This window comes from Paramormyrops kingsleyae, chromosome 17 (genome assembly GCF_048594095.1).
Source record: "Paramormyrops kingsleyae isolate MSU_618 chromosome 17, PKINGS_0.4, whole genome shotgun sequence".
NCBI lineage: Eukaryota > Metazoa > Chordata > Actinopteri > Osteoglossiformes > Mormyridae > Paramormyrops > Paramormyrops kingsleyae.
This window is the reverse complement of record NC_132813.1, coordinates 15,599,376-15,623,302: the sequence shown is the minus strand read 5'-3', so window position 1 is coordinate 15,623,302 and position 23,927 is coordinate 15,599,376. Positions and strand designations below refer to the sequence as shown.

Genomic DNA, 23,927 nt, shown 5'->3' with positions numbered 1-23,927 from the left:
CGCCCTATCTGGGTACATGGCACTGGGCTCCAGCTGAGACTCTCGCCTTAGGAAAGTCTCCCCAGCTGTGAAGTGTCTGTATATTCAGAGAAGCTTCATGTCCATCAAAAGCATCGTTCACATCGTTTTACCTTCAACAGTCAGTTAATCTCTCCTCCAGATGCTAGCTTTAAGTTACTTTAAACAACTGGTTAATTTCTCCTTCAGATGCTAGTCATATGTTATTTTTAACATCTGGTTAATCTTTCCCCCAGATGCTAGCTTCAGGTTACCTTAAACAGCTGGTTAATCTTTCCCCCAGATGCTAGCTTGAGGTTACCTTAAACAGCTGGTTAATCTTTCCCCCAGATCCTAGCTTCAGGTTACCTTAAACAGCTGGTTAATCTTTCCCCCAGATCCTAGCTTCAGGTTACCTTAAACAGCTGGTTAATCTTTCCCCCAGATGCTAGCTTCAGGTTACCTTAAACAGCTGGTTAATCTTTCCCCCAGATGCTAGCTTGAGGTTACCTTAAACAGCTGGTTAATCTTTCCCCCAGATCCTAGCTTCAGGTTACCTTAAACAGCTGGTTAATCTTTCCCCCAGATGCTAGCTTCAGGTTACCTTAAACAGCTGGTTAATCTTTCCCCCAGATGCTAGCTTCAGGTTACCTTAAACAGCTGGTTAATCCTTCCCCCAGATGCTAGCTTGAGGTTACCTTAAACAGCCAGTTAACCTCTCCTTCAGATGCTGGCTTTGGACTGCTGTTAGCAGCCACTCCAAATTACCAGATTGCATAGCCTCCTTGCTCGACGCTTTGAGTGCGGGGAGCGATCTTGGAAATTACCCTTTGGTGGTGTTCGCTTGGCATGTGGCATTTAATAACGTTCACTTGCCCCTGCCTGTGCAATTACCGCATATTGGGAACAGATCTGACTTTATGACCTGCCAACATGTAGAGAGCCATGACTGCGAGGCCAGCTGGTTAGACTGGAGGCTTGTCCAGTCCGTGTACTGTGCCCTCTCTGTGATTCAGGAGGTAATACCGCTAAATGGGCGATGCTGATGAGTTTGTGATGTTTCATGGTGAGGGAGAGCAACCATGTCAGAATGCCCAGGCCTTTTCCGACTGATTCACCCCGTTGGGCTTTCAAGTGGGCAACAGCACGAGCGTGCATGCCCTTCACTTCAAAACGTGCTTGAATGAAATATGACACCCCCCCCCATTTAAACGGGTTTATGAATAATAAATCTGCTAAATTATTAGCTTGCGGCCAGTAAACGTATCAGTGTTTGTCCACCTTAATGCCAAGGCTTGTAAACAGATCGCTGCGGCATCCATCTCCACATGTGTTTATCAAACTATAAATAAGACGCATGTGCTTGTTTATTCTCACAACAATGGAGGATTGTTATGGGGTAACGGGACAAAAGCCTGGTTTGATGAAGCAGACTGCAGGGCTTCTGTGTGAGAAAGGAGGCACGCAAAGACCACCTCCAGGTAAAGTTCACTCCGGGGCTTAACTGACCCCATGTGACTTTCACTAACACAGCAAAGTAGTTTTTATTTATATTTTATTTTAATTTAGTTTAGTAACTTAGTCATAATAATTGTTGCTACACCCTCATCTACAGACTCATCTTCTGATTAAAGATAATACAGGAATCTTGAAAGGCTAGCAGGCTCTAATTAAATACTGCCCAGGACCTGGCTAACTATGCTCTGTGGAGTACATCAGCCCCCTGAAAGACCCGTGTGGGTGTGTGTGTGGTGGGGGGGTGGGGGGCAAGCAGAGGGTGGGAGTGAACCTGCTCTCTGTGCTGTGACTGACTCAGAGACATGAAATCCACCTTTTCATTCCAAGCTCAGCTGAGATAGACTTGGTTGGAGTGCCCCCCCCCCCCCAGCATAATTGTCATGAAGAGGGCAGCAGAGGCAGCAGGGCAGAGGGAGCGATCCCCAGCAGTAGGGAGGGTACAGTTCCTGACAAAGAGCTTCAGTCTGTTCGAGACCCGGGGATGACTTCCTGACTGGCTGTCCGAACAAGCAAAGAACACTTCCTGTGACTTTCAAAAGCTCCTCTTTAGGCAAGTGAATTCTGTTTACCATGGTAACCAGATGTGCGCAGTGTAAAGACCGCATGTTTGCAGTGTGGTGGTCACTTTCACTGGAGTCCTGTTGAGAGTCTGGTCTTCATGCTCATTCTGTATTAACTGCACCAGAGAAATTAACTTGGATAAACAGGAATACAGCTCATTGTCAGGCAAACACACGTTAATATAAGTAGTTCAATGTTTTTTGGAATTCACAAATATGATGTAGAAATCATCTTCTGCACGATTGTTAAAATAACAGATCTTCTTTTTTTTTTGTTAGAGCTGTGTTGCAGTCCTGTGTGCTGTGCTGTGCTTTTCAGCCTAACCTTATGTGTGGTTTTGATCCGAAAGCCGGGAGTTCATATCTTCAGCCTGTGCGGCATGAAACCAGATAGCACCTCAGTCACAGTCCAAGGCCCACCACTGTTCCAATTAAAACTGGTTCGGGAACATCCTCCTTTAAGGGTTCAGTGGTGAAGTCATTTGCTACCCAGGGATGCGTCCAGAAATGTACTGTAAACTCACCCACTGTCTGAAGCAGTGAAGCCCTTCTGCTCTTAAAAAGGCTCGTTTACATTTTATCAAGTATTTTACACAACAATCCCGAGGACGCTTCTCTTCTGCTGACTGGCTACAGTGCAGGGGATAAAAATAGATTAACCACAGAGGGAAAACAGAAAAGATAGACTAAATATTTGACTCTTTTCTAATCAGATTGGGGTCTATTCATACAGCCCTTTTATGTCCATGTGTCTGTCTGATCTCTGTCATCTCCAAAACGGTGCTCCCCCCACTGGCCAGCGCGCAGGTTGACGCTGTTTAAACCTTGCTCCCATTTCCAAGCGAAAAGCTACTTCTGTCCACTCCAGGCCTGACCACCCCGCATCCGCACCAGAACTTCTGCCGACTGCCTCCAGCTGTTCTTAATCTCAGACGTGCTCCCTGGATGTCGTGTTTCTGTTTAACCTTGTTGTATATAACAAACAAAACATGACCGTAGATACCCTAGATCCCGTGTACCAGCCCACCCAGATGAGGCCCAGATCTTCTCTAATCTGGCAGTCTATGACCCAACACATCTATGGCTCCTGATGAAAAGGTCACTTTCCATATGCAGCAGCGGACAGACCATGGCTCTGGGCCAGTTCCACCGGGGCTGGGGCCCAGCCTTGTGTGTACTCGTGTCCACCAAGCCTGCCGCCCCAGCTATAAATGCTGTGAGCCATAGATTAGGATTCTACTCCTATGGCAACCCTGACACTGACATGTCTCCCTGCACCCAGCACAATGTGCTTCCAGCAAAGCCGATATGGTTTTTATTCATATTCATCTGCAAGTTTTTGACATGTGGCTCAGATGAATCAGTCTTCACATGGACATGGAGAACATATTACAAACAATCTCAATCACCATTTTCTGTTATATAAACTAGGTTTCATCTTAATATTGTCCTGTAATTGATGCCTTAACTCAAACGAAGTAGTTAGACAATAGAACTTGTTTTTGTCCCTGTCTGGCTGCCATTGCAGTTAGCCATGATGTGGTCATGTTGACCATTCTGAGACTGGCCTTACATGGAAGTAAGTGTTTTGGGGATTAGTGTAGAATACTTACAGCCCAGTTATTTTCCTGAAAAGTGGGGTATTAGCTAATCACAGTCTTTAAGATAAGAGTGTGAGAGTTTGTTTTTTTTTCCAACTGACCCTTATTTTCAGCTGCTTAACAAAAACAAAAATACATTATTTTGTTGTTGACCTTTACTGAAGCAGACCAGCATACCATTCAGGGTGTTCCCCTGCCTGCGATCAGCTCCAGGCCCCCTGCCCCCATCACCCTAAAATTCATGATCTTTTAGAAGATGAGTGGGTAGATGGATAGATGGATGGATGGATGGATGGATGGATGGCAGGTAATTGGGAGAGCATCCAGCATCATAACTGCCGCTCCACCTGTTCCAGGAGTGTACGTCCCCCCCGGAGGTGGAGTTGGTCCGGGTGGTGTCGCCGGTGGTGGAGCTGGTGTCGGGCCATTCCCAGGTAACCTGTGACCCCTCGGTGACCCCTCCATCCTCACACCACATCTGAAGATATCTCCATGGAAGGAGTAGCTGACTGCCTACATTTCCACCCACGGGTGCCCGAACCCATGCAGAACACTCAGAGCACGCCCTGCAGTCCTTCTCTGTAATATTTAACTTTCTGTAATAATTTCCTTCCGTAACACAGCCATATTTGATGGGCACTTTTCTACCTATTGGTCCTGTGGGACCACCAGACGCAACTCACACAGTAAGATGGAGGAAACCAGACACTACTTACACAGTAAGATGGAGGAAACCAGACACTACTTACACAGTAAGATGGAGGAAACCAGACACTACATGCACAGTAAGATGGAGGAAACCAGACACTACTCAGACAGTAAGATGGAGGAAACCAGGCACTACACACACAGTAAGATGGAGGAAACCAGACACTACATGCACAGTAAGATGGAGGAAACCACACGCTACTCACACAGTAAGATGGAGGAAACCAGACACTACATGCACAGTAAGATGGAGGAAACCAGACACTACTCACATAGTAAGATGGAGGAAACCAGACACTACACAAAGATGGAGGAAACCAGACACTATACACACAGATGGAGGAAACCAGACACTATACACACAGATGGAGGAAACCAGACACTATACACACAGATGGAGGAAACCAGACACTACACACACAGTAAGATGGAAGAAACCAGACACTATACACACACAGTGAGATGGAGGAAACCGGGTACTACACACACAGTATTATGGAGGAAACCAGACACTACATGCACAGTAAGATGGAGGAAACCAGACACTACTCAGACAGTAAGATGGAGGAAACCAGGCACTACACACAGTAAGATGGAGGAAACCAGACACTACATGCACAGTAAGATGGGGGAAACCAGACGCTACTCACGCAGTAAGATGGAGGAAACCAGACACTACACGCACAGTAAGATGGAGGAAACCAGACACTACTCACATAGTAAGATGGAGGAAACCAGACACTATACACACAGATGGAGGAAACCAGACACTACACACACAGATGGAGGAAACCATACACTACACACACAGTAAGATGGAAGAAACCAGACACTATACACACACAGTGAGATGGAGGAAACCAGATACTACACACACAGTATTATGGAGGAAACCAGACACTACATGCACATTAAGATGGAGGAAACCAGACACTACTCAGACAGTAAGATGGAGGAAACCAGGCACTACACACACAGTAAGATGGAGGAAACCAGACACTACATGCACAGTAAGATGGAGGAAACCAGACGCTACTCACACAGTTAGATGGAGGAAACCAGACACTATACGCACATAGTAAAATGGAGGAAACCAGATACTACACACACAGTTAGATGGAGAAAACCAGACACTATACGCACATAGTAAAATGGAGGAAACCAGATACTACACGCACAGTAAGATGGAGGAAACCAGACTCTGGAGCAAGGAGAATCTCAGGAAGGGTTGACTGAAACATGTTGTCGTCTGTTCAGGGCCACTGTCCCCATCTTCTCCCCCACTTTCTGTTTCGCCAGGTGCTGGAGTGATTCCAGGATACAAACAGGCAAAGGCTGGGGGTGAGTTTGCATCTGTAACATTTTTCACAAGCTCTAGAGCAGTGAGTGTGGTGAAGTTCTCCTGACTCGTGCAGGCTCCACCCAGAGCTGGCTCTGCAGGGTTCCCCACAGCCTTGGCCTCGTATATCACCAGTAGCAGAGGTGCTCAGGGTTACAAGAAGTTCACCAGGCTCTGCTGTACCTGTGTTACACCACACAAAACAACAAAGTTACCATAAATAAATGTGTTTATCAGTAATGGTGATATTTCCTACTCCAGTCTAATACAAGGCTCTCCAGGTCTTATTTGGCTGGCCGCAGGGCTGACTTGAATGCTGTAAGCAAAGAGCAGTCAGGTGAAACCTCACAGTAACAACTAGATATCAGTGTAGTGTGAAATACTACAACTCGTCATCCTCCCTAGAGGGACTGGCTGTTTGGTCAGGCAGTGATGTTACTTCACAAACATGCGATTTACGGAGGAAATGTAGGCGCTGACTTGAAGGGGCGAATGATGCAAGGAAGTGAGCCAAGCTGGCATGTTCCCGTGCAGGTGGCATTGGTGGCCGTGGCCTGGGTGGTTTTGGAGGCGCTGGGATCGGGCCAGGTAAGAGCAAGGTCTCAGAGAGATGGCCTACACAACTTCTCAAAAAGCCCCAACATGACCAGAATATATATATCGGGGCAGGACGCATTGTTTGGATACATTTATTTTGGATACATTTATTTTCTTACTTTAAAAATTACTGTTTTGATAAATGTGCTTAGATGTGTTTAGTACAGTATATGCTCTTCTTGTTTTATCCGGTTCATTTTGTGTTTGAATGCCAAAAAAAACATATTTTGGTGTAATTTTCTGAGGCCTGGAACCAATTAATTGGTTTTCCATTATTTCTTATGGGGAAAATTCGATCAGAACTCGAACTTTTTAGGATTCGATCCGGAGTTCTGTACGGATTAAGTTCAAGTACTGAGGTACCACTGTGTATGTGTGTGTGTGTATATATATATATATATATATATATAGCAAAAACTAATAAAGATAACTGTTATAATCCATTCATCCATTCACCGATCCCATTTCCAAGCACTTGCCCTGGATAGGGTTGACGGGTACGATAATTTGTCTAAATTTATCTATGTCTTGTTTGAAAAGCATCCACTGTCAGTAATTTTTGACACTGGCTCTCTTACAGGTGCTGGTGCAAAGCCTCCTAAACCAGGTGAGCATTCTTGAGGAGGTCCTCCTCCTCACACATAACCAACGACACTATTCTTTTACTGACCAGCTGTTGCAAGGCCATATGTAACGATTTACAGCAATTCTGCCAAGGGTACTTGAAAAAACAACAAAATTGCAATGGGAAAATGCTGAAATGCTTCCCTGACCCCTTTAAAAGGAGATGGGGGAGAAACAGCATTTATAAAACAGCATTTCTAAAAGTACAAATGGCGAACACGGTTATTGATAATGTATGAATGACGTGTATGACAGCGACTGGGCAGGAGTGCCGATGATGTGGGGATTCAGCCGCAGGAGGCGGGGGCCTGAAAACGGATCGACACAAACAGCTGTATCAGAATGCAGGATTTGAGAGAGCGATGACAGATGAGACGGTAATGATCTCAGGAGGGAAATTAGGAGGTTACAGCGGATCAGATGAAGATTACGACAGTCGGAGTTTAAGGCGAGTTGGGCCCTTGGTGCGATCGATTTTTCATGCGGCCTCTTTTTGGGGCAAGTTTTATGCCGATACCCCAAAGTAACCCAAAGAGGAAGTGTCCTCTGAGCACAAGCTGCTTGCCAATGGGGGTCTGCCAAGGCCGCGCCTCCGTGCGGTCAGACATCCTGTCAGCGGCTCCTTTCCGTAACGGCTGCGGCTTTTACATGTTTTATCGCAGCACAGGACATTCTTTTGGGGCATGAGCTCAGCCGCCGACGGCCCGAAAGAGGACCTCGTGGCCTTATCAAGGGATGCCCTGCTGAGCACTGAGGAGGGGTGGTGGGGGGGGGCGTCTTCTCACAACATTAACCACACAATAACTGGAAGCCAGGCTTTCGAAGCTTGCCACAGACCTCGGCTATCACGTCCCCCGGTAAGCACTGTTTTCCTACTGCCCAGTGCTGCACATATCGCAGAACAGGGGCCATTTGGACATTATTAAATTTCCTAAAGCACAGGAGATTTCATCAGGGCTGCCATTGTGTTTGCCGAGAGATTAGGAGCAGAATGAACGCGCCTAATGCCGATAAGACTTGGAGGGGCCTGTTAACCATGTGACCCATGTGACCTCTCTCCTTTCTTTTACATTAGTCACTCAGCTCCATAAACTCCATCTGAAGGGCCCATTGGCAGGTCTCAGCAGGTCGCTAGGAGCAGCTTTCGGCGTTACGTGTGTCCAGCAAATGATTCCCTGGTCTATAAGCCCCAGAATATAGGATAGGCAGACAGAAACCAGCATCATCTCCCAGTGCCACTTGTGACTGTTATGGCTGCCCTGTTTCTAAAAGTGGAGGATGATTCGTCACCTCTAGATGGCCCACCCTGCCTTAGTTATACTCCTAGTAAGATCCTGGGACATAAAACTGCCTCACAGATGAGCTGTTGTTTTGTCGCTGTGCAGGAGAGCATGGGGGGGGTGCGTTACTGCGAGCACTGAGGACGACACCCAGGTAAACAAACCAGCCTCAGTGAAACAAAGAACTCTTAGAATAAACAGTTACAGGACCTAGACACAGGGCCAGTGCCAAAAGCACTGGGAAACTGGGAAACTTTATATATACTAACACGTGACACTTACAGCGTAGCACCATGACGGCGTGTTACAGTGCACAGTAGTCTGACTGAGGCCTGGATAACACTGTTGGCTTCCTGGACCACTAGGCTGCAAGAGTGATATCTGTCTGTGAGTCTGTCTCTCCATCTGCCTCTCTCTGTTTCTATTTTTCTCCCTCTTTTTCCTCCCTTTTTGTCTGTCCATCTACCATGTCTGCCTGCCTCTCTCCATTTCCATTTTTCTCCCTCTTTTTCCTCCCTTTTTGTCTCTCCATCCACCATCTCTGCCTGCCTCTCTGTTTCAGCCTCACTCTGCCTCAAATTGCCTTGCTCACTCACAACTCTGATTTCGCACTCCAATCCAGCTCCATACCAGAGCAGTATTGCAAACCTATGGAACATGCTGGATCGCTCAGAGCATCCAAGGCTGTTTTTCTAGGATTTGAGGTGAAGGACCCTCCAAAATGGGGGCGGGGGGGGTGGGGTGGTTTCGCAATGGGGCCAGAACGAAGGCCAGGGAGACAAGCCGGGGGCGAACGGAGCGTGAGAGGGTGCGTCTCCGGCAGAACATGTGCTTCTCGTTACCAGGCACCGACCCCTCCATTTTGGTGGGTGGGGGTACGAGAAGGGGGCACACGATGGCCCATCCGGATTCTTGGATCCTGTCACTCATCCACAGCCGGTTCCACATGACCCAACCAATGGATAGATGACCTCACTTCTGCCGTCTTGGGCACCCCACCTTCCCACCAGGTCCCATGAACCCTTCTGCTCTGGTGGGAGTCCCCTCAGATGGTGGAGCATCTCACATGGACTGTCTATGACCTGCCCAGCCCCCCCCTGCTGCCCCCTGCAGGGAGTCACAGTCCAGCGCTCTGGGAAATGGCAGAGACGGAAACCCTGTGCTTTGAATGGGATTCATGCGGAGAGCTGCATTGTGTTCATGAATGTGAAGATGAGGCTGACAGCTTGAGGGCACACTCACACCCTAGGTGCTCTGTGGCTGAACAGATGATCCCAGATGATAGTGGAAAGGTGTGGGGAGGTGAAACTAACTCCTTCCTGTCTGGCCCTGAGGAAGAGACAGAAACTTTGTGCACTGGGGGCCGCTTACAAAAGCTATCAATGATTCACGTCAGGAGAAAGCAGAGTGAAGTCAGTCGGCCCAGGGGAGAGCGGGAGAGTGAAAAGCGCCGCGCCGAGCTCCCAGAGCAGACGCGGCCAGCTGGCTGGGCACGGAGAGCGAGGCAGACAGGTCTCCTTCCACGGAGACACACGGCCTTAGATGAGCAGGATAGGAACCAGCTGAGACGGGACAACGAGGCAAGGAGCTTGGCTCTGTGCCCACATCAGCCTCAAGGATGATGCCATGATTGTGGGTGAAAAATCCTTCATCCAGCAGTCTGTGCTCTTCCTGCCATGGCAGGGTCATGAGCACAGCCACAGTGATGGCTTATGGCTGCCCAATGGGACTGTGCTAGCATGCTACAGAATATCTCTGGGTTGTACCCCACCTTTGGATTCTGAAGCTTGTGGTTGGTTTGCCATGGATGCTGTCAGACAGCTGGCAGGCAGCCCTGGAATCCTCCTCTCTCTTAAATTAAATCCGTCACCAGCCCCAGCACATCCAACAGGAAAATGGAGAAAAGTAATGGTCCAAGCCTCATGCTTGGTTCCTCTGTAGCTCTTAAGATTTCAGGTCTGATTGGCTGAACCTTGTCACAGGCTTGGGGGGGGGGGGGGGGGGACAGAAAGTCTGTCTGATTAATGCCTGTAGTAATCCTTCAGGCTGGAGAGCAGCATCTGAGCGTGTGGGTGCCTCATTGAACGTGGCTGTACTCTGGGGCTCAGGGAGATCATGGAGACCAGGCCACGGTTTACTCAGCATGGCGGAGAGCTGCCCACAGAGTGTTTGGCAAGTGAGTGGTGGGCCACCTCTACCCAAGGTCCATTCTGGGTATGACAGCTTCCTTCACACGGCTCGTATTAAATGGCCACACCTGTCTTCCTGATGGAGAAACGTGGGTATTCAGTGTGAGGTTTCAGTGCAATGCAACACACAGACAGCATGGAGTCTACAGAACCTTCTGACTCTGCTGTTCTATTTGTTGCACGTGCCGCATCAGCTTGAGTCGTCCTCGATGACCTATAATGCGCTGTAAGGTTTCTCAAGTCATTAATCAACCATCATCGCTTGTTTAATGCTGGATCCCACTTTTCTGCATCAAGAAATCTGAGAAAAAACTGCCAGAGTGTCACGATCACCCGTTCAGCCCTCGTGTGGACCACGCCTACCTCATTCCGTTTACCTGCTGTTTTCCATTTCCTGCTTGTTATTCTGTGTATTTAGTCCGCGTTTTCGTCCATCACCTTAGATCAGTCATTAACGTTTGTCCCGTGTGCTCCCCATTTGCCTTCCTTCCCGGCTGGATCGCTTGTTTGTCCGCTCGCCTGCTCGCACAGAACGCAACACACAGCAGTTTTAATTTCACCAAAAAAAATTTAAAAGCTGGTATATATTATAGGGAACAGGCTGCTTTCCCAGGCTCAAGTCTGTCTGTCTCTTTGTACTGTACTGTTATGTCTCTTGGCCATGTTATTCTACATCACTCATTGCTTTTGTCTCAAATTTGTCAGGCTTCCAGTGGACTCAGACCAGCCAATCAGGTCGCTTTATTTAAGACGTCATCATCTTCACTACGCCCCGTGTCCATGAATATATTGGTCCGCTGGCTGTAGCAGCAGACCATAGAAGTCCGTGGTTAAAGCTGTCGCAGCCAATCAGATGGTCGACTGGCAAAACCTTGGCATCTCTGACACGGAGAAACTGAAGAGTCTGCATCTTATGTTTCATATTTCACATCGATTCAAATGATAGGCGAGTTATTTTGATATAATGGCCGTTGCAATCACCAACATCTGTTCCAAAAACCAGCAACGGCTCCCATACTCTGGATCATAAGCTGCTCTTGGATTTGGATGGGCTGCAAGGTGTGATAATTCTCCTTCGTTCCACAGGGCTGAACAAGCTACTTGCAATGCCTTGCCTTGCTTGGCCCACCTTCCACTGTGTTTTATGGGGCCCTTGTCTGTTGCTTCCACACACTTGCACTCCATCATGGCACACAGTTCATCAGGGTCTCTGGTTTTTGGTGGACAGATGCTGTCCTGATGGTTTACCACACCTGGTGAACCAGTGCTACACTGGAACATCTCTTATATCAGTCCTTTTAGGTCAAAATCCCTTCAGACATACGTCTTATGCCAATTTATCTGCACAAGCCACTGGGCCAGTATGAGATACGACTGCCAAAAGTGAGACTCATTACATTTAGAAAGAGACGTACATTTGAGAAGTATTTGAGCAGTATGTCAAACTCGTGATTTAGAGCCATATTATAATTACATTTTGCCCCTTGCATTGCTGCCCACAAACCAGTGATCATCCCTGTGAGCTTTTTAATCTTATACCAGGCAGTTTCAGATTCTCAGTTCCAGACTCCATGCACTAATGGGACATCCAGACTAATTCTTCAGAAAAGCAGAGTATGTTCCTTTGCGCATCTCCCTGTGCCATGTGAGGTTCCAGCTCTTGAGAACCAATGCTGCAGCACTGAACAGAAAAAATGCTCGACTAACATCGGCTTGGTACTTTTCCAGGAAGCCGATGAGTCCCAAATTGGTTTAAATTCTCAGCTGCGGTAGAAGGCCCCTTCCAGAAGAATCCTTGGCAGAAACTTGTGAGGATGGGGGTCTGTGGCTACGTATGATGTTACTTCACCTCCCCCATCCCCAGAAAAGTTGTACCTCCTTATCTCCTCGATTAAAGCAGGAGGCCACAACACATTCTTTCCCATTTGGAAGTGTCTGTAAAAGCTTCACCCCATGTCCCCTGAAGGGTTCGAAATCCGCTGGTGGTTCAGTGCCAAGGAGATGCTTGCAGTTGAGATGCAAGCCCCCACAGCATTTCCTGGGGGGTCCATTTTGTGTTTACGCTACAGCAAAACATCTCAAGCTACTGGCATGGTGAAAGTGTGAATCAGAGAACAGGCCAGTGCTCCTTTAGTATTGGAGATGATTATGTATTGTAACTCCCTTCATCATCTTCATCCTCCTCATTCTTCCATGTTCCAGGTTATGGAAGTTTAGGAGCTGCTGGCCTCGGACCTGGGGGCCTGGGCACTGGATATAAGCCAGGAGGTAAACAACTGGGCAGCAACAGAAACCCAGACAAGCCACCTCTCTAAGCTCAGACCCCCGAATCATTTGCCATTTCCTCATCCCCCCTAGGTGGCTACGGTGGATATGGAGGAGGATACTTCCCCGGAGCTGGGGTGGCAGGACTGAAACCTGGGAAAACAGGTATGGCATGGATGGTGAAGGGTGATACTGGTCTTTACAGGGGTGGACACCAGGGTAGGGAGGTACAGCAAGGGGCAGGTGGTACTTCTTTCACATGGAAGTGTATGCTGGGCGGAACCTTTGTGAGTTACACCAATCAGGTCCACAGGATTGAATGTTTGAGTGCATCCCCCAGCTTTGTGTACTTAACTACAAAGGCCCCTGTCATTGAGCTGACAACAGGATCTGTACTGTAACTGTTGCTGTACAACTGGAAAAGGAAGCTTCTTTCAAGTGAGGAAACAGCGTGGATGTTAGTCAGGTCCAAAATGAGTTACCCCCTGTACTAAAGGGCGGTGGTTTATAATCTGCTTGTTCCAGGTCCGGGTGGAAAGGCCGCTAAGCCTCCAAAAGGTAGGACCTGGCTTCCAGGGTCTTGCTGAGAAGCTAATGGGAGAAGCCCTAATGATGCCTAGACTATGGACCCTCCTGTCAAGGGGGCTGCTGACCTGTGCTTCTGCAGGCCTCATCCCTGGCCTTCAAACTTAGCTTTGATTAGCTTTGATTCCCCTTGGTGTTTTTTACCTCTCAGCTTTGTTACCAAGACAGCTGGACTCTTTCAAGCATCTTTCAACCAAGCCAAGTCTTGATGTGACTAATATTTTCTGAATGTGTCTTCCAACCTAGTCGGCATGCATGGCCTATGTTTGAGAAAATCAGGCCAAATTCTTGCTCTTCTCCCCTGAATGATGAAGCCTTGGCTGATTTGTGTGGTTTTGGATCATCCTTTAGGTTTTCCAGTTCCTCACATGTTCTACAGCCCAGCAAACCAGCTAAAGTAAATCCTTTCTGAATATTTAGTGGATGGCATTTCAATAAGACGTAAGAAAAGGCCGGTGCTTGAATGCATATCTTATATATTCACATTATTTGCTGTATTATTATTATCATTAAGACGAAGTCTTCACTGAAAATCATGGCACAACTGGTTTGGGCTGAAAAGCAGGAAGATAAAATTACATTTATGAATAAATGACCTTCTTTTACAATGCCAGCCATCTCATAGCCTTATCACGCTTTGAATTTCACTACAAACTCCAAAAGACATTGTGGCACATCTTATGTTCGGTTAGGGCCCGGAGCAGGGGGAACAGCGATCGGAGGACCAGGATTACCAGGATTGCCAGGGGGACCTGGAGGCCCTGCCCTTCCTGCTGGCGGTAAGGATCACGCAAGACTCAGGGTTATTGATCCAGCATGCTGGGCCCTTGAAGTCTTTATTAAGTCTTGTGCTCAGAGTGGGATGAGTGATGGCTTGCATGTTATTCTCACCCTATGTCCCCTCTCATTGCCTTCCTGCTAGGACCCGTCATACCTCAAACTGGTCTTCCAGGAGTCGGTCCAGGAGGGAAGGCTGCAAAGCCACCAGGAAAAGTGCCAGGTGAGTACTAGCATCACGTAGCTATCAGGCGGCTCCGCGGTGGTGTGTACTTGCTGGGTAATACACACTGTTTGAGCGACAGCTGACTTGCTTTGACTGTATAGGTATAGACATGATGGTAGCTGTAGATGCTTCTGTCTACCTTTTCCTGTTTTTCGCATTTAGGTGTGGGAGTACCTGGGCTTTACCAAGGCGGTATTGTACCTGGACAAGGTGGGTCATTTTTGCTAAATAATAAATGCGTTTCAGAGTATTTCGACACAATTAGCCATACTAACAATGTGACAGTGATCACGGTGCTTCCTGTGTTTTGTAGGATTTGGCGGGCGGGGGGTCCTTCCTGGTGTAGCTACGGGGGATGGACTGAAACCCAAATCACGTAAGGGGACTGAGCTGACCTGCCCCAGGCACACGAAACTGTACACGCTGTTTTGTACTGCAGTTCACTGGCAGATGAAAAAGCCACCACACACAATTGTACATTGTGGAGGATGGATTGACTGGACATTCCTGCTGTGTGTTCTGTTTGGTGTAATTCAATTGAAACCGGCATTATGAACCAGACAAATTTAATCATCGCAGTCATCGCTGAATCTCTTACAAACATGAAAATCAATTTTAAATAAAGGAGAAAATATCAACCAAGCACAGTTGGGCTTTGTGCTGGCCTTTGGTCGATTGCCCCTGTGAGTGAGTTTCAATGCCTTCTGACAAAAGTTAGACAGTTTATCCTCGTGAGGAAAGGAAATGTAGAAAAGAAAACTCATTGTGTTGACTCTGCCTAACTTTTTATGGCTTTACTCCCCTTCAGTTCCTGGGACAGGGCTGCAGGGACCTGCGGGATATGGACTTAATGGTAAATACCTTGATTTGCAGGAAGCATTGTAGGTCATAGACAGGCAGTCTTGAGCACTTATCAGAGACAGTGTGGACGTGTGTTTCTCTGCAGGAGGTCGTGGATATGGAGGCCCACGGCAGCCGGGAGTCTTCTATGGATACCCCATCAAATCACCCAAAGCCCAAGGTGCTGTATCTGGCGGGAAATTCCGTAAATGCGTCAAGTCTGGCGGACAACTGATTGATTGCCTTATCTCATAAAACAGAACATAGAGAGTGGGAAACAGCATCAGTAGGAACAGAGAAATGGAAAATGAGTGTGTTTGTGGGTTTTTGGTGACAGTTTCAAATGTCATTCAGTAGTAGAGTTAACTTTAAAAAGTTTGTGGGTTTCTACTCTGGATGTATTATTACAAATAAAATTGGTCAGGTCTTTATAATCCAGGTTGTGTTTCAGTACTAACCCTGACTAATGCCAACATGTGATCAAAGTCTTTAATCCGGTCAGCTGTAGTTTCCTTCCCCCTTTGCAGACAGTCTGAGGCCTGTTATGGATATTGGAATGAGGGGTATTTTGGGTACCACCCTGAGGATATGTGTGTTGGGTTTATGGTGCTGAAAAGGATGGTGGCTCTCTTTTTTTGAAGTCAGTAAAGTGTTTCCTTTGAAACATATGAAACTGACTGTCAGTCTTACAAGTGATGGTCCTGAACACCAGAATGCTACCTTCCTTTTCTCTCTGAACATTGTTCAGAACAGAGACCGGACACCACACAAATGCTAGTCTGTGGCTGTGTTGGTGTTAATCGCTCTTGCAGTCGTGTCCTTCGTCCCGAGAGACTACCACTGCACCAGTTGATGGACACACACAGGACACTTTTGTAGTGACTTACCCTATTGATAGAGCATAAGTTTCAATAAATTATCGCTGATAAGTGTGAGGTACTAATTCAAAAAGTCTGGCTAGAGTGAGCTCCCTCTTCCAGGATTATCGCTGATTATTCGGTATATAGATTCCTTGCTAGGAAGAGCTCCCTCTTCAGGGATTATCACTGTTTGGTCTGGAATGAATTATCTGTCAAGCATTTATTGAGGCCTTGCAGATGATTTCAGTTGAATGCCCTGGCCAAGCAGACGCATCTCGTTGGGACGAGTTGTTAAAGGGGGTCATTTGAATGGACACCTGACTCCATATGGGCCTCCACTCAAGACTAATGTATCAACAGTGCATATCTGACTGGACTGACAAATCACACTGATTGCTTTTCAGAAGTTTCCAACACTACTCTGTAATGTCTCTGAAATTATTTGCTGAGTGATTAGGTTTAATTATGCAAAATAATCTTCAAAGTATCTGTTACACAGAAAATTAACTTGACTAACTTAAAGTTGTTTAATGTGACACCAACAACTGGTTGCTGTAGACTCTTGAATAATTTGGGGCAAATTCCAGTTTGTGGTGATTTACAGCTGCATAAACCCTAACTATGCAGTAGAATTTCAAGGCTTATCTTAATCACAGGATTTAAGCTTGCTTGGACTCAATGATATCCATGATACTTGGACCCCTGCAGTGATAGTTACCTTGGAGTTTAGTGACTGGATCACTCCAGACTGTGCCATTCTGTGAAACCACAGCTGCTGGTCTGGAAACAGATTAGCCCTTTCTATGTTTTCTGATTTGCCCTAAAAGCCTGCTGAGTGATTTTTCCACACACCTCAAGGGCTGTGTAAAATTATTAACCCTCCAGATCACCATAAATATGCATTGGTTACACGTGTCAAAATAAAGAAGGACTCAAGCACTCAACTATAGTAACACGTCATTGGTGAACAGTGAATCATAGGAAGCAACTTTCTAGCTGCTTGTACGGTAGAGAATTGCTGCTGCTTGTTGTACATTGTGACAAAGGTCACATTAACAGGAAGCTGTACATAGATTTACAGACTGACTACGTTCTGGATTGTTCCTCGCAGGTGGTTTAGGAGCACAGTTTGGCGGGGGCAAGCTCCCCTATGGTATGTAGCCTTCATTGTCTCCAGTGCCTAAAAACTTTTAGATATACAGCATCCACAATGGATGGAGCTAACCACGGTCATTCGGACATTGTGTGTGTACATCATAGGTTATGGGGGCTTTGGAGGTGCGGCAGGAGCCAAGCCTGGGTATCCCACTGGAACTGGTAATGTATCTCTGTGAGAACATTTGCAGTGTTGTGCAGCAAAAGAATTTCCATTAGCACTGATGATCCAGTGACCTGTCTCTCATTAGGAAAACCTAATGTAGTTCTCCTTAGCTATGGGATGTTAAAGGAAGTGGTGTTATCATTCTCTATCTCTCCAGGTATGGGAGCTCAAGGGGTGGCTGCAGCTCTGGCCAAAGCTGCTAAATATGGTAACGATTCATCCAGCAATGAGTGTAATATGACGGGAAAACAGTAACTTGACTTCTGATTGAAAAAGACATTCTGCAGGCTAGTGGATAATTAGATAATTGAATTGAGTCAACCATCTTTCATCAGCTCTAGTAGCTAATTATGAAACGCTGGCTGATTAGTGTATATAATCATCTTTCGTTGTCTTCCCACTTTATTTCACTCTTTGATGTTTTCCCAGGTGCTGGCGCTGGCATAGCCGGGGCAGGAGGGCTGGCCGGAGCAGGAGGGCTGGCCGGGGCAGGAGGGCTGGCTGGGGCAGGAGGGCTGGCCGGGGCAGGAGGGCTGGCTGGGGCAGGATTTCTCCCTGGAGGTGAGCTGTGGGGGCAGATTACCGAGTATAATACTTCCAATTTACAGAGCAATTAAGACCAGAATAACCCAACATACTAATTAATACATGTAGAGTATGTGTAATGCAAGCATACATCGATATTGGTGTCAAGTTAAATATCACGTCTCTTTCCTCCGTCTTCTGTTACAGGGCAGGTGGCTGGCGCCAAGCCTCCAAAATATGGTAATAACTTGTAACTGAAAGCTTTGTCCCTAAACACAGCACTGAACACAGAGTTTTTTCATTTTATTTTTTATGAGTATTTAAAGATGCCATAGAATGCATTGATTCATTTTTTCCCCAAATTGTTCTCTGGTGTCTACATAAAAGATATTTGAACTTGGTTTGGTTGAAAAGTGTCCTGAAGTGGTTTTACAGGCCCATTTACAAACCAGTAATTTGGCCCAAGAATGAAACAGGCTGTTTTACCTTATTTGGTGGGCTCATTAATATTTTCATAAGTTCTGCTGTGATTGGCTGGGTTACAGAGAGGCACTGCAATGGCTCACACTGAACCAACATAGATCACTACAGATGAGGTGAAATATGAAGCGTTTAGGCATCCAACCATATATGTTTGAGCCTGTATCAGAGAAATAATCAGATGTTGAGGAACAGCTAGTTGCTCGCAGATTGCAAATGAATGATCCTGAGTGGTAAGTTTTGTAATTTAATGTTTCCTGGAACAATTTGGTGTCAGTAACTGTAATAGTCCCACTTCAGCCAAGGCACAACCTCAGCATAGTCAGAATTTTGTTTTCAGCATTGTACTGTAACAAGAGCATTGAAATTATTTTTCATCTTACGCAACAGATGCTTTTACAATACTAGCTTCGTCATGCCCGTTTCATCAAGAACTCCATACAGCAACTGAGCAGCTTGTAAATGTGTTTGTAATGAATCTGGAGTTCTGCTTTCATTTCTTTACTGTAATATCAATTAGACATTTGTTTAGTTAACAAGATGTAGGCTACAGGAAGTACAGAAGGCTCACATTACTGTCAGTATCATAGGCTTTGTGATGTTGTTTTACGACTCCCTTGCTAAACTGGGGCACGTTTTCCCAAGAATAGCTGTTAGCAACATAATTAGCATTCAGATTTATGCATCTGAATGGTTCCAGCTATGTAAGCTGCTATGGAGAGCCTTTGGAAAACAGACCCCTGACCTAAAGATTAAAGATGAGCATCAGCCCTGCCTATTGACAGCTGGGTTCCTTGGGAAGGGAATGAAAAGTGCCGACATCCCCATCACAGCCTTGAACGGCACACTATGCATACAGCCTGCCATTTTCACTTTCATCCTCCGCTTCATCCTTCACAGTACCTGTGCAACTGTTGTAGTCTGAATGCGCGTGTCTATTGAGCTTCTAAAGTGGCCTGGCATGTGTTATGTTTGGGGGTATGATTAAGACTGTTACGTAACAATCTAGGAATTTCGAAACGGCCTTCTTCTATAAATTCTGGAATTATATGTGAAAGATGGAACAACAGTGTTTGAGATTCATAGTACATCATTTCCATGTACCGGGCTCTCCTATGCCAAGGTAAAATCAGATTTTCATTCTATGGCACCTTTAACTCTCTTCAGATAAAATCAAATGCATGTTCCACTGTGGCATTTGCCCCCCCATACAGGCGTGCCAGGGGGGATCGGGGGGTTGCCGAGCACTGGAGTTGCGGGCCTGGGGGTTGTCCCAGGGCTATTACCGGGAACTGGAATCGGCACTGCAGGTACAACAAGGAGAGGGGTATTTTGGTCTGGCAGCTTGCTTTTCTTTGGGGTGGTCCACAGTTTCCTGATCTCTACTTTTTCCTGTCATAACACTGTATCTGAAGTACAGATAAGCAGACATCATAGATAACAGAAATTCTTTGCTGCAAAGCATGTTGACCACCAGTGCTATAGAGGTGCTTTTTTTCATTATTCTAATGTCTTCTTGACCAGGGTTTGGAGCTAGAGTTAAGCCTCCTAAATATGGTGAGAACCTGTGACCACCACTTATTTCTCTATTCATGTGTGAATGACCAGTGGTCTTTAAGTTTGACTGAAAGTGCGTGTTATTTCAATATATTTGTGTTAATCTCTATAGGAGTACCAGGAGGAGTACCAGGGGGAGTCCCAGGGGGATTTCCAGGTGGAATCCCAGGAGGAGTACCAGGGGGAATCCCAGGAGGAGTACCAGGAGTAATACCAGGTGAAGTACCAGGGGGATTGCCAGGTGGAATCCCAGGAGGAGTACCAGGGGGAGTATCAGGAGGAGTACCAGGGGGAGTCCCAGGGGGATTGCCAGGTGGAATCCCAGGAGGAGTACCAGGGGGGTTGCCAGGGGAAATCCCCAGAGGAGTACCAGGGGGACTGCCAGGGGGAATCCCAGGAGGAGTACCAGGAGTTAGTACCAGGTGAAGTACCAGGGGGATTGCCAGGGGGAGTACCAGAGGGAGTACCAGGGGGAGTACCAGAGGGAGTACCAGGGGGAGTACCAGACGGAGTACCAGGAGATACTATAAGGAGAATCTGGTGGCAAATAAATCTCTTAAGGACCGGTGGGATCAGTTTAACTGAATTTCTCTGCATTTTATATGCAAAATACAATATATACAAAACTGAACTAAAGCTTGATTAACTAAGCATTTTACACATTACATTTAAAATGTAATTCTCCAGAAGACTACCCTTTGTAAATGTATAGTTCAAATGCTGAACTTTTTCTGTTACAGGGTATCCAGCTGGAGCAAAAGCTTTGAAATATGGTAGGTGCACAACGGCGACAGTTTCATACAATCTGCATCACATGGTGAGGAACCAAACACACAAAGGCTGAAGTGTGTGTGTATTGTGGCTTAAAAAGGTTCTGGGGGTGCCAGAGTAGGTGCCATTGGTGAGGTCATAGCAGGGGCCATCAAAGGTAAAGTATGTGAGTGTGGACTGAGAGAGACTGTAGGGTCAGGCCAGGATCCACGAGAGTTAGGCTTAGGCTGGCCTGGGGTTAGCACACTGTCCTTGGATGCCCTGAGAAAACATACCCCAAAAGTTAAAATCTTCTGTGAACGTGCAAAACTTTCAGGAGTAGGTCCGTTGGGGGAAATGGCTGTTTGCTTCCTCAGCCGCTCCTCTCACAGTTCCCGATGTAATCGCCTGGCCGTGTGCCGTAATTGTTCCTACCCAGAGAGCCAAGCTTGGATAAACGCTGGCCGTGGCTCAGACGATGCTTTTGGCCAAATGTGGTTGGGAATTACTGGGGCTATGGGAAATAGAGAATTAAAGCAGCGTTTCTGCACCCATCTACAAACAGAAATATGGGCTGTGCACTGTACTGATGTCCCCCCAACCCAGCTAACATCACAGCATGAAAACTGGACCCAGTCTACTTTGGCTTGAGCATATCCGAGAGGAGATATCTAGCCATTAAAATCTGCGCATCCTTATGCTTAAAATTTCTGAACTGCATCTATCATGAAAAGAATTACTTAGATTAGAAAATGAATGGTTAATGATTTATGAAACACTCCAGGTTATGTTGCTGGTGCTAAGGCTCCCAAATGTGGTACGACTGCTTTTCTGCTCAGTATCAGGCACCATGTTAATACCAACAACAGCAAAGCAGATACCTGCTCTTCTATACAGGTGTTCCTGGGGGGGTTGGTCGTGTGCCAGGCCTAGGAGGTGTTCCAGGGGCCGCAGCAGCAGGCATCCCTGGAGGTAATGATCAGCTGCAGATCTTCCGACCATGTCTTTGAAGAATAAGCAACATTTTATACAGTGGAAAAAATATTTCATTCACAAAGCACAGCATAAAACAGCCACTGTCACACACTTTGGCAGACCTAGCTGGGTCTTCGCATATGCAGGACTTCCTCTTCAACTTGTCTTTGAAAAGTATTGCATACTATCTCAGAGAAACATACTGTTGGAGCACTGGATTGGCCAAACTGCTGCCAATTATTTCTCCATCATTATCCATGGTGGCCAGTACAACTCGGCCAAATCCAGTAAATCTTTTGATCGGGACAGTTCACTAATGATCCGTCCCATTGTTCTGTTTCTCAGCCTACGGCACTGGAGCGAAGCCCCCGAAATATGGTGAGAATAATTCCCCCTGTGCTTGTGGTCAGTCACAGGCACATTGCGTGGTCTAGCACAGAAACGTCATATGGTCACTTTAATGCACATCTGAGGGTTTTTAACCATGCATCACTCAAAAATGCTGGCTGCTCATTTTGCCTTGCATCTGTTTTTGTGAATCCCTCTTACACACTTTTAAATGATAAAATAGCCTTTGTCTACTATTCTTTCTGTTAGAGCTATGCTTAACTCACTTATTACCTTGACCCTTAAAAACATCCTTACTGTCTGCCCTCTTATGCTACTCTATAGGTGTAGCCGCCGGTCCTGGATGGGTCCCAGCTGGCGGGATACCTATAACTGGACTTGGGGGTGAGTAGGGGCTTGGCAGGTGCCAGTCTGCAGGGGGGAATGGTAAAGAAGATTTGTCAGGGCTGATATGGGGATGGTTTGTGGCACAGCATGCTGAGTGAAATGCACTTCCATTAATTGTTTTTTTCTTTGTTTTACATTTTAGGATTAGCAGGTATCCATACAAAACATGGTATGGATGTTTCTGTTACCTCCTCTGTTTCTCATACCATTTCTGTGTTGGAGTCAAAGTTAGAGCCTTGCAAATCTAATACACATGTTGGGTCCAGGGGCAGTGCCAAGAGGAGTACCAGGGGGAGTACCAGGAGCTGGAGTAGGACTCGGAGGTAACTTGGTGTGTCTAAAAGGGGGCGGGGTATCATCATCACATTAACAGAAATCCAATGTACGCTTTTTTCCCTGTTTCACAGGACTTGGTGCTAAACCTCCAAAATACAGTAATGACTTTTCCTGTATAAACTCTAAACAGCCAAATAATAGGAAAAAACTATACTGCAATTGCTAATATATAGCAGTAACTGCTAAATCACAATTATGATCCTTCTCAAGGTGTACCAGGAGCGGTGCCAGGAGCAATACCAGGAGTAATACCAGGAGCAATACCAGGAGCAATACCAGGAGTAGTACCAGGAGCAATACCAGGAGCAATACCAGGAGGTGCTGGAGATACATTAGGCCTAAAATCAGTTTTTTCCTGATTTGAAAATTCTCTTTGTCTGAATAGCAAGGTGCTGCTTTTTGTCTTGCAGTGTACCCGGCAGGTGTTAAACCGCCAAAACCCGGTAATCACTTTTCCAGTATAAACTCTTTATCATTACAGTCAAATAATAGAAAAGATTATACTATAATTGCTAATATATTATTGCTAATCTATAGCAGTAACTGCTAAATCACAATTATGATCCTTCTCAAGGTGTACCAGGAGCAATACCAGGAGCAATACCAGGAGCAATACCAGGAGTAGTACCAGGAGTAATACCAGGAGCAATACCAGGAGTAGTACCAGGAGCAATACCAGGAGCAATACCAGGAGTAGTACCAGGAGCAATACCAGGAGGTGCTGGAGATACATTAGGCCTAAAATCAGTTTTTTCCTGATTTGAAAATTCTCTTTGTCTGAATAGCAAGGTGCTGCTTTTTGTCTTGCAGTGTACCCGGCAGGTGTTAAACCGCCAAAACCCGGTAATCACTTTTCCAGTATAAACTCTTCATCATTACAGTCAAATAATAGAAAAAACTATACTATAATTGCTAATATATTATTGCTACTCTATAGCAGTAACTGCTAAATCACAATTATGATCCTTCTCAAGGTGTGCCAGGAGCAATACCAGGAGTAATACCAGGAGCAATACCAGGAGCAATACCAGGAGTAATACCAGGAGTAGTACCAGGAGCAATACCAGGAGCAATACCAGGAGGTGCTGGAGATACATTAGGCCTAAAATCAGTTTTTTCCTGATTTGAAAATTCTCTTTGTCTGAATAGCAAGGTGCTGCTTTTTGTCTTGCAGTGTACCCGGCAGGTGTTAAACCGCCAAAACCCGGTAATCACTTTTCCAGTATAAACTCTTTATCATTACAGTCAAATAATAGAAAAGATTATACTATAATTGCTAATA

The 23,927-nt window shown here is 46.1% G+C and overlaps 1 protein-coding gene across 1 annotated transcript in view; it reads left to right on the top strand.

Annotated features, from left to right (window-relative positions):
* Positions 1–23,873, top strand: part of LOC111847167 (uncharacterized) — a 30,459-nt gene extending 6,586 nt beyond the window's left edge. Inside the window, exons 2-34 of the mRNA XM_072701625.1 lie at positions 4,033–4,110; positions 5,684–5,725; positions 6,258–6,311; positions 6,901–6,927; positions 12,616–12,681; positions 12,772–12,843; positions 13,204–13,236; positions 13,956–14,042; positions 14,186–14,263; positions 14,429–14,476; positions 14,580–14,642; positions 15,075–15,119; positions 15,213–15,287; positions 17,078–17,119; positions 17,227–17,283; positions 17,445–17,495; positions 17,717–17,848; positions 18,020–18,052; positions 19,507–19,602; positions 19,817–19,849; positions 19,962–20,066; positions 20,590–20,622; positions 21,497–21,571; positions 21,920–21,952; positions 22,247–22,306; positions 22,452–22,478; positions 22,576–22,632; positions 22,717–22,743; positions 22,856–22,963; positions 23,056–23,088; positions 23,220–23,363; positions 23,456–23,488; positions 23,869–23,873. Coding sequence (XP_072557726.1) covers positions 4,033–4,110; positions 5,684–5,725; positions 6,258–6,311; positions 6,901–6,927; positions 12,616–12,681; positions 12,772–12,843; positions 13,204–13,236; positions 13,956–14,042; positions 14,186–14,263; positions 14,429–14,476; positions 14,580–14,642; positions 15,075–15,119; positions 15,213–15,287; positions 17,078–17,119; positions 17,227–17,283; positions 17,445–17,495; positions 17,717–17,848; positions 18,020–18,052; positions 19,507–19,602; positions 19,817–19,849; positions 19,962–20,066; positions 20,590–20,622; positions 21,497–21,571; positions 21,920–21,952; positions 22,247–22,306; positions 22,452–22,478; positions 22,576–22,632; positions 22,717–22,743; positions 22,856–22,963; positions 23,056–23,088; positions 23,220–23,363; positions 23,456–23,488; positions 23,869–23,873 — 1,952 coding nt within the window. The remainder of the gene's footprint in view (positions 1–4,032; positions 4,111–5,683; positions 5,726–6,257; positions 6,312–6,900; positions 6,928–12,615; positions 12,682–12,771; positions 12,844–13,203; positions 13,237–13,955; positions 14,043–14,185; positions 14,264–14,428; positions 14,477–14,579; positions 14,643–15,074; positions 15,120–15,212; positions 15,288–17,077; positions 17,120–17,226; positions 17,284–17,444; positions 17,496–17,716; positions 17,849–18,019; positions 18,053–19,506; positions 19,603–19,816; positions 19,850–19,961; positions 20,067–20,589; positions 20,623–21,496; positions 21,572–21,919; positions 21,953–22,246; positions 22,307–22,451; positions 22,479–22,575; positions 22,633–22,716; positions 22,744–22,855; positions 22,964–23,055; positions 23,089–23,219; positions 23,364–23,455; positions 23,489–23,868) is intronic.
* The last annotated feature ends 54 nt before the right edge of the window (positions 23,874–23,927 follow it).